This window comes from Rana temporaria, chromosome 3 (genome assembly GCF_905171775.1).
Source record: "Rana temporaria chromosome 3, aRanTem1.1, whole genome shotgun sequence".
Taxonomy (NCBI): Eukaryota; Metazoa; Chordata; class Amphibia; order Anura; family Ranidae; genus Rana; species Rana temporaria.
In genome coordinates, this window is record NC_053491.1 from 243,623,567 (window position 1) to 243,638,178 (window position 14,612).

The 14,612-nt window shown below is 42.5% G+C and overlaps 1 protein-coding gene across 1 annotated transcript in view; it reads left to right on the forward strand.

Moving 5' to 3' along the window:
• STK10 (serine/threonine kinase 10) overlaps nt 1-14,612 on the forward strand; it is a 185,251-nt gene that overhangs the window by 78,504 nt on the left and 92,135 nt on the right. Inside the window, exon 3 of the mRNA XM_040344536.1 lies at nt 10,971-11,019. Within this exon, the coding sequence (XP_040200470.1) occupies nt 10,971-11,019 (49 nt within the window). The remainder of the gene's footprint in view (nt 1-10,970; nt 11,020-14,612) is intronic.

Sequence of the window (14,612 nt, forward strand, 5' to 3'; positions counted from 1 at the left end):
GAACTTTCCACTTCAGATCATTCACCCATCCACTTTTTGCATCGGCTCTATCTGGAACTTTGATTTTCCCTTGTTTGATTCAATCCGGGACTGTTGTTCTTTTACACATGTTTTTTTTCTCTGAAGAATTTCCACTGTGTTTATTGCAATACAGTTCAGCCTAGGACTGTACATATTTAATCACCGTTTTTAGGTTGCACTTCCACTGTGTTTGTACATCCTTCCATTTCCCAGGCCCACGGACCTAGTCCATCCTTGAAGTCGGATCCCAGGTCGCCCCAGTGTGAACCGGCTCTTAGGGAAAAAAATATATATATTTGTATTTGGGGGGGGAAAAAAACAACTCAACATTCTTAGAGCTTTTTACTAATAGACATTCTGTGTCTTTTTTGCTTTTGTCCCCCCTCCCCTTTGTCCTTTGAATACTCTCCATTTTTAGCTTGGTTCTGTTACAATAGCTGAGCCTATTACAGAATCGGTGTGTCAGCTGTGGGCTTATGGGAGATTCCCACAACCCAGTTTCCCCACTGTCATGGTTAATTGGTTTAGTCTTTACTAACTGGTTACAATTGGTTCATCATTATTTGTGGTCAGTTTTCTCTGAGACTGGAGGGGTGCACAGGAGAGAGGTGAGGCATATAGGTAAAATAAAGCACGGTTTGCTTTGCTCAATATACCTGGAGATTGGTCTGAATCATTAAGGCAGGCTATACGCAGAGCAAATTTCTTTCCTGCAACCATGGTCAACAGACAGTGTTGACAAGGAAATCCCTCCAACCGAGATAGACAGACAGTCATTATTGCTAGCGGCTATGTATACCAGCCATTAGCGATAATTGCATGTAAAGCAGGCTGGTTGTACCCAAGTTGATCGATCAACTTGGTACATTCAGACTGCCCATACATGGTTTCGAATCTCGGCCCAGCTCCTGCTGCACTGGCTGAGATTTGAACAGTCTATGGCTGACCTAATTCGCATTACAGCACAGCTGGACAAAGGTATAAAGCAACCCTTTTCAACCTTGGTATTCCAGAAAACCCTCAAAATAGTTTTCAGGTCCCAGGGGACCCCCTGCTAAAATGTAATTTAGCTACAGTTCATGGTACATTTGTATGATCAGTAAGTTGTAGGAAATTCTAAATCAAAGAATAAAAAACGTGGTGCACCTAGGGCAATTGACACCCATAATGCATCATTTTACTGTGCAAAAAATGGGGAAAAAATAATAAAAATGTAGAAATGGGAACAGGACATGAGAGAGACTATGGCAGCAGAGGAATGGGCCAAATTGGCTCAGTGCAATTCCAAATCGTACATCTCATTGATTGAGGTGAACAATAAGGTTCTTCTAAGGTGGTATATGGTGCCGGTAGGACTGGCGTTGTGTATCCCGGAGCCTCCTCGTGCTTTGGAGGCTGTGGTCAGGAGGGAACGATATTACATACATGGTGGACTTGTCCAACAGTCAAGCAGTTCTGGATCTGCATGTAGAATTTCATTTATTCCTTGAAGGGGTTAATTCTTGTCATCTGCCTCCATGTCACCTTTAACCTTGATGTGGGCTCCTGGGAGTGTAGTTCAGACACACACTGGATCAAAAGCCGAACTTGTTTGTTTAACTTGTCACATCATCTTAAAGTGGTTGTATACCCTGTACAACCACTTTTCCCTACAGGTAAGTCTTTAATAAGGCTTACCTGTAGGTACTGGTACCTGTAGGAGATATTCACCATATATGCCAGCGCCGACATAATCGGCGGATGCGTACCGAAGAAAGGGCATGATCTATTCCGTTTCTATAGTGCTTGTGCGGTGACCATCGGCTCCCGTGCACACGTGAAAGTGACGTTACGCGACACCAGCCAATAGCAGAGCCAGAGTCCACAGCCCTGGAAGTAAGAGGGGTTGAAGATGGACGCGATTACACAGCGGGGACAGTGCTAACATTGTGGGCTTCTTCTGCACGTCAGTGGCACATAATGGGCTAGTATGCGATGCATACTAACTAGCCCATTATGCTTTTACTTTTGCATTGAACGAAGAGGAAGTAAAACCCATCAGGTCTGACTTTGCCCATGCTTGGTGATTATTCTGTGCATGGACACTGCATTAATTATGAAAATCAATGTTTCATCACTCTGCTAACCTTTGACTTTACAGTGGGTCCTCCACATGTCAGTGTATTGAAGACATGTATAGTGAAATGAATGGTGCCCCCATAAATGGTTTTGTTGTGAATTTAAGCAAACCTGCTCAGCATTCGAGCAGAGCTGGAATTTCACTTATCTTGGTCTCTTGGTCTATATATAATCTAAGGGTTTTTTCTCACAGGTGCTCTGTCTGTCCATTTTTCATTCATCCGTTGATGGCTGAACAATGGCCAGCAATGCATTCCTTTGGGCAAATGGATGTAGACAGATGATCCATATACATCTGCGTCTTTTCAGCTCCATTTTTTAAATGAAACGAGTCTCTATTTTTAAATTGCTACAATTGGATAAACCGTTTGTTTTGGCATCCATTGTTGCATTGGTGGTTAGGAGCTGACACCCGCTGGCATCCTAGCAACTAGTGATTCATCCCTGCTATCAGGTTTACTTTAGCGATGGGGAGATCCAGCAATGTCGTTTGGTGTCGGAAAGCGGCGGGAGTGGTTGGGTTGGGTTGTTGGGGGGGGGGGGGGGGATCAGGTTTTGTTTTTTTGTGCGACCATTGTCCATCGTGATTGATGTGGACCTACATTGCTGCATGATGTGATTGATGATGGATCATCTACATCGGGGGACTTTTTTTTTCACATTGTGTTTATTTACAATTGACCCCATACTCCTTTACTGGGGTGGGGGGGGGGAATTTGGGCATGTGGCCTAGTATGATTTGGGAAGGGGGGCTGCATGCTCAGGTAAGGGTCTGGTATGGATTTGGGGGGGCCCCCATGCCATTTTTAGTTTTGACCTCAGGTTCCCCTCCCAAAATAAAATTTACAGAACTGAAGGGGCCTTTTTTTTTTTTTGTTTACATTATGCTGTCAGTGAGGAATTCCTTGCTGACAGCACGGATGACTTACTGCTGTAACGAAAGGTGGCCTCTCCTTAGAAACCAATGGCTCATCCCGCTGGGATGGGTTACTGGTTGTTAGGAATTGGCATCTCCCAGCATCCTAACAATCGATGTATAAACTGACCGTTTATCCATTTTTTAGGATCGCTTCCCATCAACAGATGAATAGCATACAAATGGAATGCCCATGTGAAAGGAACATAAGACGTGTGTACACAAACACCTTTTTCTTTAAATATGTTCCTAAACAAGTTTTATAAGTGTGTAAAGCTGCATTCTGCGTTGGCTCTATTCACATAAACACAGCTGTGTCTTGACCTTCAGCATAGTTTAGGTATGGAGGAACAAAAGGAAACTAGCAGAGGAGGAAATGTCCACGGTGTGTTAATGATAAAAACTTGTGTTGACATTTAAGCTCACACACAACACTCTTAATGCTGGTGCAAGCCATTAACACCTCATATAAGGACTTTTAAAACTTCTGATTTGGCTTTTTAAAAGTTGAAATGAAAGTGAATTTGCATAGACATGATGACCAAATTGGCCTTCTATTTTTTTACTGTTAACTGGCAACCTGTAATATTGCTTCCCAATAAAACCTTTTCTTTGGGTTTTTCATTAGCAGTTACACCCATCAGCAATTTCACGCGCTTGACTATAAAACGGTTAAAGATCTAAGTTTGGAACCACAGTGACGATGACAATGTTTTATTTTAGTAGTTCCCATTTCAAAGCTTCAAGGACTTTCAGAGCAGTGTAATGCTCCCAATCTATCTTTCTAGATGGCTTCACATGACTGAGCTACAGATAATCGTTTTTTTCTCAATCCTTAAACCATCACACTCACCCCATTGGAAGCAGTGAATACAAAGTCATTTAGATATTCCCTACTTGGTTTTCTTATACATCTGAAGGCATCTGTAATAGTAACACCTGGCTATTAAACCAATCCAGCGAATGTTGCATTAAAGTTATTCTGTATCTAGAAATACTGCTTTGAATTGCCCTGGTCTTGATGGTTTCAGGACCCTGGACCGGTCAAGCATGGGGTGCAGGCACTTCAGAGATTGGTCCAGCTGTGGGGGGGGAGCTAAAGCTCAGGAAAATTTTTCGTTCCACTAGACATAAATAAGCAGGTAACCCTTGCAGTTCGGGCACAGCGGTGTTGATTTGCCCCGTACTTGGGCTTTAACTAGGTATTGGTGTTTTTAACAAAATTGTGACCGTCTGCACACATACATGTCAACTAACTCCCTGTTGCATAAATATGTAAGATGGGTAAAACACGGCTTCATCTCCTGTTCTCCACCTGTACAGAACGTCTCAGATATGTTTCAGCCTCTTGGGGCTTAAAGCGGTTGTAAACCCGCATCAAATTTTTTTAATTTTTTTTATCCTGTAAGGCAAAAGTCATAATGAGCTAATATGCACCGCATATTAGCTCATTATGAAATACTTACCTCGCAACGAGGTGTGTAGCACTTACCTGGTCCACGCCGAGCGAGATTTCATCTTGCCTTGGCGTGTCTTCCGGGTATCGCCGCTCCATTGCTGTGATTGGCTGGAGCGGCGATGACGTCACTCCCACGCGTGCGCGCGGGAGATTTAAAACTTGGCAAGGTCCGGCGGCTGCCAGTCCTTTCGCCGTAGATCCCCCCTGCGAATGCGCCTCGGCGCATTGCGAGGGGAATATCTCCTAAACCGTGCAGGTTTAGGAGATATTCTCCTTACCTACAGGTAAGCCTTGTTATAGGCTTACCTGTAGGTAAAAGTAAAAAAAGTGGGTTTACAATCACTTTAATCGTAGTGGCCTCTAAGATTAAACCCAAAAAACATGTTTGGGGGCATTTGAGCAGTACAATTTTCAATGTTTTTAGATATATGTATTTTCTGAGGCTTGTTTGTTTGCCTTGTAATAGTGGCCTTGTGTGTGGCTGCATAATGGCTAATCTATTCCCCTATGTCCATTCATTGCTGCAGCTAATCTGTCCCTGTGCTCCAAGGGGAAAGGACAACTTTTTATTCTGGGTCACATAGCTTTGCTCACCACTTCACCCCCCCCCCCATTCCTGCATTGCATCACAAATGTGGGAGTGCTAATGCATTGTCTCCCAGCTGTATGATGAGCTGTGTGTGTCTGTGAACACTCTGAGTGCTTGTGGCTGTGTTGGATCTAATTACTGTGTAGCTCTTCATTGCACCAGCACTAGAAAGACCCAGGGATTGTAAGAAAAGTTGTTTCTTGATAGGAAGTGTCAGGTCTACAGACAGGGGTCATGCATTGACCTGTCTTGTGTTTCTACACACACTGAAGCTAGTGATTCAGGAATATGAAGATTTACTCTACTTTAGGCTGTGCATTCAGGCCAACATTGACACCGTGAAAGTATATGATCAATGTCTTATGCAGATGAAAAACCCAAGAGGAAGGCAGGAATATTTACCATGCCTTTTTGACCACTTGTCTACAAGCACTGTTTATAAGTGCTGGCTGGTAGAACAGGATTGTAAACGCAGCATTATCTGTTACATTATGCTATCATATAGGGGGCTTTTGGGCAGTTTAAGTATAAAAAATAAATAAACTATAATAAAAAGAAAAACAAAATGTTAAAGTCCCCACGTAGGCACACCGTAACAGACACAAAAAGTGGATACTCCCGTTTACAAAAACGATTGCATCCCCATGTGCAGTATCGCTGTGAACATGGGATTGAGAGCAATAATTCTAGGGCCATCCTTCATGGCTAACTCTAAACTGAGAACCTGTAAGACTTCTAACATATAACCTCCGTGCAATTTTGGGTACTGAAGTATGTTGCTGTTTCACAGGCACACCATTTTAAGACTTAACATGTTTGGTATTTATTTACTGTTCGCTACCCCCCCCGTTCGGATCACGGATCGGTGACGATCCGTTGCACCCCTACTTTCAATGGGAAGGAGCGGTGGAGGAGCGGTAAACACACCACTCCTTCACCGCTCCAAAGATGCGGTTAGCAGAACTTTTGGAGCGGTCCTGCTAGCGCACCACTCTAGTGTGAAAGCCCTCAGGCTTTCACAATAGAGAAACAGCAGCCGCTATTTCAGGTCGGTTTACAGGCGCCATTTTTAGCGCAACAGCGCCTGCAAACCGCACCAGTGTGAAAGGAGTCTAAAAGTGACTATGTCTACAACTCTTGATACCTTTAGTGTGATAATCAGTAGGAAGAATGTGCCTAAGGCTGCATTCACATCTAGACGGACGAAATCGCGGCGTTTTGTCGCCGCAAATCGCGGTAAAAATAGCGGCGTTTTGTACCGCGATTTGCGGCGACAAAACGCGGGTATTGTCCGCCTAGATGTGCCCCAAGATGACCCCCTCTATGGAGATGATTGCCATCTCCTAGCCGAACGCTCGAAGACGCCTGAAAAAAAGGTCCGGGACCTTTTTTCACGCCGCAGGCGACAGGCGTCCGGCGTTCGGCGTGGAGATGTGAACCATCTCCATAGAGGGACATGTATTTCCAGCCCTCTGGCGGCAGAGGCGTAGCGCTACAGGCGTAAAAACGCCTAGGTGTGAATGGGGTCTTACACTGGTGGTCATTGGAAAGAATCCTCCCACAGATAACTAAAAAGATCTCTGGTGTCAGTGGGAACTTATCTAAGAGGCAAGTATTGTGCATTGCTCAAGGAACCCCTAGAAACCTCCTGGAGGAACCCTAGACATTTTTATGAAACCCTGGCTTAGATACACCCTATGTTGCACATGACTTACAAGTTTTGTATACCCTGGATTTAGAAGCCATCAGGGTGCACTGAAAATAATTTTGTAAAGAAGGGTGTATGTGAATACCATGTGTTTAGATTTTAATACCCTTTTTCATGTTGGTACTTGTAGCCTATTCACATGAACGTTTTCATTTGTTTTACTCTTCTTTTATACTGATGTTTGTAGTTTGATTTTGTATACCATAATTTTATCAAGATGTGTAATCTAAATGTCTGCAGTAAACAAGGGTTTACAGCAAACAAGTCAAGTTGGATATGTTTGTTTACCACTGTGTGGAGAGTTGGCCCGATATTTACGAGTCGCTCATGCATAATGAGCATATTACTTATTTTACTTTTAAGGAACACATTGTGGCAACCAAAGACCTCCTTGTTTTTTCTTTTTCTTTTTTATTGAAATGGGTTTGGTACTTCTGAACCTGCTTTCTATACTGCAAATGTTGACACACAAAATGACCAATTTGTTGTCCATTTACAGATGAGCAGACATTTTTGCTAGTCAAGTGCAACTTGGGAAATGGCCACACACACTTGTACATACTGTATGCTGTGTGTATTTGTAGTATTTTTTTTTTTTAACTAATCCATATTCCCTAGAAGTCAGAAGTCGTCATGCTTTATTTTGAGGTGTAAAAAAAAAAAAAAAGCTCCAATACATAGGCATTAGGCAGTCTATCAACTTTATTTTCTTGTGGAAACTGGCAAAATTGCATGACTTCCTTACAAGAGCCCAGCTGTTATCTGGAGGAAGCAGTTGTATTCCATAAGGCAGTTACAGTTATACTAGGGCATGTGGTTCAAGATTTGGTCATAGAAAAAAAATAAAAAAACAGATTAATATGTAGACATCCTGTGCACCATTGTAAGGAAGTGGAGACTGGGACTTTGCTATCCCTTGTGCTAAAAAAAAAAAAAAAATATGCATCTACTGACAAAATAAATGTTCCAATAGAATAATGTTAATAACTCCTACTTATTTAAACCTTTTATATAGTGACAAATTGTTTACTGCTTATATTGTACATACATAATGCACATTCCAACCACAGTCATGCATATTGGGGCCAGTCAGGCTATAATCCAATTGCGGTAATCTACAAGTAGGTTTTTGGTTTGTGGGAGTAAATCGGAGCACCCCACCATCCCAATACTAGGGAGCAGACAACCTTGCTATCGATCTAACAGAATCTGCAATGTTGTTGCTCAAGCTATCCTATTTCAAGTTACTGAAATTCTATTCTTGGAGTTTTGTTTTTTGGGGGGAAAAAAACAATACTTTATGATTTCTTGGCCATTTTTCAGAGAATATGAATGATAACACACAAACTTTTCTTTCACTCATGGTTAGTGTTTGACTGAAGCCATTTATTTTCAATCAACAGTGTTTACTATTTTTAAATCATCATGGCAACAGAAACTACCCAGATGACACTGATAATTAGTTTACATACCCCAGTTCTTAATACCGTGTATTGCCCCCTTTAACATCAATGGCAGCTTAAAGTCTTTTTGTGGTATTTGTGGATAAGGCTCTTTATCTTCTCAGATGGTAAAGCTGCCCATTCCTCTTGGCAAAAAGCCTCCAGTTCCTGTAAATTCTTGGGCTGTCTTGCATGAACTGCACGTTTTGAGATCTCCCCAGAATGGCTCAATAATATTGAGGTCAGGAGACTGAGATGGCCACTCCAGAACCTTCACTTTATTTCGCTGTAGCCAATGACAGGTCGACTTTGCCTTGTGTTTTGGATCATTGTTATGTTGGAATGTTCAGATACGTCCCATACGCAGCTTCCTGGCTGATAATTGCAAATGTTCCTCCAGTATTTTTTGATAACATACTGCATCCATCTTGCCAACAATTTTGACCAAATTTCCTGTGCCTTTTTGTAGCTCACACATCCCCCAAACATCAGCGATCCACCTCCATGTTTCACAGTAGGAATGGTGTAATTTTTAATCATAGGCCTTGTTGACTGCTCTCCAAATGTAGTGTTTATGTTTGTGGCCAAAAAGCAAAATTTTGGTCTCATCACTAAAAATGACTGTGCCAGAAGGTTTGAGGCTTGTGTCTGTGCTGTTTGGCGTATTGTAAGCGGGATACTTTGTGGCATTTGCGTAGTAATGGTTTTCTTCTGGCGACTCGACCATGCAGCCAATCTTTCTTGAAGTGTCTCCTTGAAACAGCCACACCACATGTTTTTCATTTGAAGTTATTTGTGTGTTTTTCTTTGCATCCCAAAAAAATTCCTGGCAGTTGTGGCTGAAATTGTAGTTGGTCTACATGACCATGGTTTGGTTTCAACAGAACCCCTCATTTTCCACTTCTTGATAAGAGTTTGAACACTGCTGATTGGCATTCTCAATTCCTTGGATATCTTTTTATATCTCTTTGCTGTTTTATACAGTAAAACTACCTTTTCTCGCAGATCCCTTGACAATTCTTTTGCTTCCCTCATGACTCAGAATCCAGAAACGTCAGTGCAGCACTGGATGAAAGATGCAAGGGTCTCAAGAGTCCAGAAACTCATTGACATTTATTTATATATATTATATACACACACACCAATTTGGTGACAAAAAAATTACAGCATCTGCTGGAACCTTTCACATCACATGTATCAAACACATGGCCCACGGGCCGAATGCAGCCCTTCAGGCCATTTCATGTGGCCCTCGCACCCAGGTTTTCAGCTGGAACTTCTCCAGCTTTCCTCCTTTGCTCACCGATGTCACTTGTAAACACAGATGCCTTCTGTTTTTACAAGGACAGCTTTCCTCTTGATTCTCACAGATCCCTGCCTACCCTACACTCACAGCAGAGACATGCAGGTGCAGTGTGGTCATAGGTGGTATAGGGCATCATATGGTAGACTGCATTGGAATCCTTGTTTGACCGGGTGCACAGATGCTGACCAATGATCTTGCTGCAAGTGAGAGAGGGAGGCGGAACTGCCTACACTGTGGGGAGGTACTAGAGCCGTGTTGGTTATTTTTTAAAAAGGCGAGATGCAAGGAAGCTTTGTAGGGGGCTGGAGATGGCAAGGTTAAAAAAAGTCTACCCTTTTAGAATCACTTTAAATCACTTCCTTCTGCTGCCCAGGTCTGAGAAGTATGGACGGTGTACTGAACTGTATTTGAGCTGTACTATATTTTAGGCTTTCTTTTATTTTCATCTGGTGATCCAGCCAGTAAGTCTGTTTTTCAACAGAATAACCTCGCTAACTATTAACTGGGGTACTTGCATGGTCAGCTTTTATTTATTCCTGTAAAACCTTTATACCAAAAGGGGAAAAAATGTAATGTATCCACATCTTCTAGTACATTTAACACTCCTCCTCCCCTTCCCCCAGACTGGTATGGCTGCTGTCCCAAAGGTACCCCTGTACTCTATTACCCAGAATGGGGGCACTCTAATACAGGAGGTGTGTTACTGGCCAGATCACTATGTGAAAACAGAGGGGGGAAAAAAACCCAAAAAAAGAAAAATGTAGCTTTCACATATAATGATAATGGATCCAATGGTAAGCTGCAACGTATTACTTTTTTAGTTTTGAGTTTAATACTGCTTTAAATCCAGGTATAATGGATTTTATTATTTGCTTTACAAAGTGAACATTCATCTCAAGGGAACAGCCTTTACTACATGTAGTAAATAGATTCATGATGTATTTGAGAATACTTTAGCAGTTCTTTAAATAGTTTCTATTCATAAGAATACAATGAAGTATTGCAGTGACTTTTAAAAAAAACAATTTTTACATTTTTATTTTATTTAAATGATTATTTAGAAGAGATTAAGTTCTGACATTTCAAGGAGACTTTTATGGAAAGTCCCAAGCTCAAGCAAGCAGATCTAAAGTTCTGACTCTGAGTTTTAGATCAGTGACTCAGAGTATTGAATTCTAAGGTGGTCGGCCAACCAGCATTTTCAGTATACGGTCAGTGGTGACTATTTCCATAAATCTCTCATGACAGGTTTCAGAAATGTTTCAGAATAAATTCAATGGCTAATACAACCATTTGTGTGATTGTTCATTTTGAATAAGCATTCTTGCTGAATATTGTATAAGCTAGTCGTTTTTAGTTTGTATGGTTAATTGTTTGCCTGCCACTTATCTTGTTGTTGTTGTTTTTACAGATCATGATTGAGTTTTGTCAAGGAGGAGCTGTAGACGCCATCATGCTAGGTACATTTTTTTTCCTTTTTAATTTGATGTGTAAGAATGACACAATTGCCTGTGTAGCCAGTGATCATGCACATAAAGGGCAAATCCTAATAAAAACCTGTACTTAAAAAAAAAAATACTGAAAAACATTCTTGCATCTTTAGGAAAACACTGGTTACCTGGCTATGTGTGGCTTGGCCCAAAAAGGTATGCTGATAGTAAAGTCACTGATTTTCATACTAGTTAAAACTGGATTAGCATCGTAGGATAATAACATTTACAAAAAATGGAGAGCAATGGCAGTCTCCCACCACCACCAGGTCAGGATTGACCTTCTCAAGGAAAAATGTATCTATCCATATAACAGTGAAGAAAAATACACCATCATACAATAGTCATTATAATTGTATGTGGGTTATACACAACAGACTCCTTGTACAGTAATTAGTCAAATAAAACAATCCAGTGGGATGTTTTCTATGTCAAGAAAGAGAATGAAAGGTTAAGTACAATTATGTATTGTGTGTCCACCCTCGACCCCTGCCTTGCTCCTAGCTTGCTATTATCTCTTGGCCTGTAACCCACCCCATTACATACATACTTTGGTAAAATCGTCTGTGTTGGATATACTTGTGTGGCCATAGACAGGCGACACTCAAAAAGCAGTCCCATAGAAATCGAAGGAGGTCTCTAAAGCAAAGGCACAGCTAGCATTGGATGATTTCCCTTCACATCTTTTTCTGATAACATCTTTTTCAGTCCAGGTACCAGTAGGCCCACCTCAACAAAAACCTGTAAAAGGTTCTAACCATTCCCTACTGAATCCACAGCTATAAAAAAAAAAACTATTTTTTTTTTCAAAATGTAAAGGATTCCTTGCTGAAAAAATCACCAGGAGTAGGCTCTTTTCCCCCGAAACACATTGGCTGTAGTTGATGATTTTAAATATTTGAAAGACTTTTAAGTGAGATGAACTTTTGTACCAGACACTCCTTAGTACACACTTAGGCCCTTTTCACATGGGGCGGATCATTGATGATCCGCCCCGTGAACCTCCGCTTGCTCAGCGGGGATCGCTCCGTTGATCCCCGCTGAGCCGGCGGTATAGCGTTAAAAATAGCGCCTGCAATCCGTCCTGTCAGGGAGAGAGGAGACCGATCTGTGTCCCTTGTACATAGGGAAACGGCATCGGTCACCTCCCCCAGTCAGTCCCCTCCCCCCACACAGTTAGAACACACCCAGGATACACATTTAACCCCTTCCTCACCCCCTAGTGTTAACCCCTACACTGCCAGTCACATTTATACAGTAATTTGTGCATTTTTATAGCACTGATCGCTGTATAAATGTGAATGGTCCCAAAATTGTGTCAAAAGTGTCCGATACGTCCGCCACAATATCGCAGACCTGACAAAAAATCGCAGATCACCGTCATTACTAGTAAAAAAAAAAATCATAAATCTATCCCCTATTTTGTAGGCGCTATAACTTTTGCGCAAACCAATCAATAAACGCTTATTGCAATATTTTTTTATTTATTTTTTAACAAAAATATGTAGAAGAATACGTATCGGCCTAAACCAAGGGAAATTATTATTTTTATATTTTTTAAATGGGATTTTTTTACAACAAAAAGTAAAAAATATTGTGTTTTTTTTTTTTATTTATTTTTTTCAAAATTTTCTGTCTTTGCAATTTTTTTTTTTTTTTTTTTCGCAAAAAAAAAAAAAAAAAGAGATGATCAAATACCACCAATAGAAAGCTCTATTTGTGCGAAAAAAATGATAAAAATATCATTTGGGTACAGTGTTGTATGACCGCGCAATTGTCATTCAAAATGCGTCAGCGCTGAAAATTGGTCTGGGCACGAAGGGGGTTTAAGTGCCCAGTAATGAAGTGGTTAAACAAGGTAACCACGATTCCATGACCCTGCGGACAAGAGGGCTGAGGCGGTCACCCGCAACCTATACACGGTGGTGGGCTCGGCTGTGCGCCCAACAATGGTTGGGGCCCTGGTGTCTCAGTGTCTTAGACACTCACCGAATGGGCAAAGATGCTGCACAATGGGTTAAAGGCACGTCAGGCTCCCTCGGAAGAGGTAGCTCTGGCCGACCAGTTGGTACAAGGCCTAAAATTGGTTTGCGAGTCAGCCTTGGACACGATTCCTCTGCTAGCCAGAGCCTCAAGCTACACAGTGGTGTTGCGCCGTCTACTTTGGCTAAAGTGTTGGTCGGCAGACCAATCTTCCAAGAAGGCACTGATGGATTTGCCCTTTAAGGGCGACAGACTTTTCGGAGCATCGTTGTATGACATTATTAAAGATGCCACAGGAGGTAAGAGTACCCTGCTCCCACAATCCAAAAAAGGTAAGGAGCCACGCCGTAGGCAAGGGCCCTCCTTCACCACGCACTAATGTTTTTTTCGTCCGCCCAGTGTGGCAGGTAAAAGACCCCAGGCCGATAAAGCGCCTGCTGAGGGACAGAAGTGTCCCTGGTTACGCAAGCCCATCAAGCCTGCGATCAAATCTACGTTCGCATGAAGGTCTGCCCCTACCCATCTCTCAGGTGGGGGGACGTCTTCGCGAATTCGTGACCCGGTGGGTTTGCAAAGTAGTTTCCTCAGGGTACAAGATAAAGTTTCTTTCTTGCCCACAGAACAGATTTTTTCCCTCCAACCTCCAGCTTCAGCCAACTCGTCAGGAAGCCCTTTATGGGGCTGTTCAAGACCTGCTCATACGCGGGGTATACATTCCTGTCCCAGTACAGGAACGGTTTCAAGAGTTTTACTCAAATCTGTTCATAGTACCAAAGAAGGAGAACGTTCGTCTAATCCTGGATCTCAGGGCCCTCAATTGCTTTGTGATGGTACAAGGATTCCGGATAGAATCGGTTCGGGGGATTTTCTGGTGTCCTTGGACATCAGGGACGCATACTTGCATGTCCCCATATGCACCAGGCATCAGAGGTGTCTGCGCTTTGTGGTCAGGGAAGACCATTATCAATTTGTGGCTCTCCCCTTTGGCCTGGCATCGGCACCAAGGGTGTTCACCAAGGTGGTTGCCCCGATTCAAGCCCTACTAAGACAGCGTGGAAACGCTATCATTGGGCTACTTGGACAATCTTCTTCTGAGGGCCACTTCAAGCTCAGAATTAGAGATGAGCGTGTCTATAACCTGTCGGGCCCTCCGAGACTTTGGTTGGATGCTGAACACTCAGAAGTCAGTATTTGGTACCGACTTAACGCCTAGTGTATCTGGGGTTGATTCTGGACTCCTCAGAGGCAAAGTATTTCTCCCTATAGAAAAGTTGCAGACCCTTCGGGCTGCGGTGCGGCTGTTGACATCCCAAAGATGGTTGACACTTCACTTTTGAATGCGAGTCCTGGGTCTCATTGTAGCCTCCTTTGAGGCGGTACCGTATGCTCAATTTCACACTTGAGTGTTGCAGAAGGAAATTCTGTCCAGGTGGGACAAGTGCCCATCGTCCCTGGATTGTCAAATCCGGGTGAGCCACCTAGTCAGGACATTCCTGGTTTGGTGGCTGACATCACCGACACTCCTGTCCGGGAAGCCGTTCCTTCCTTTTCACTGGATGGTGGTCACGACAGACGCCAGC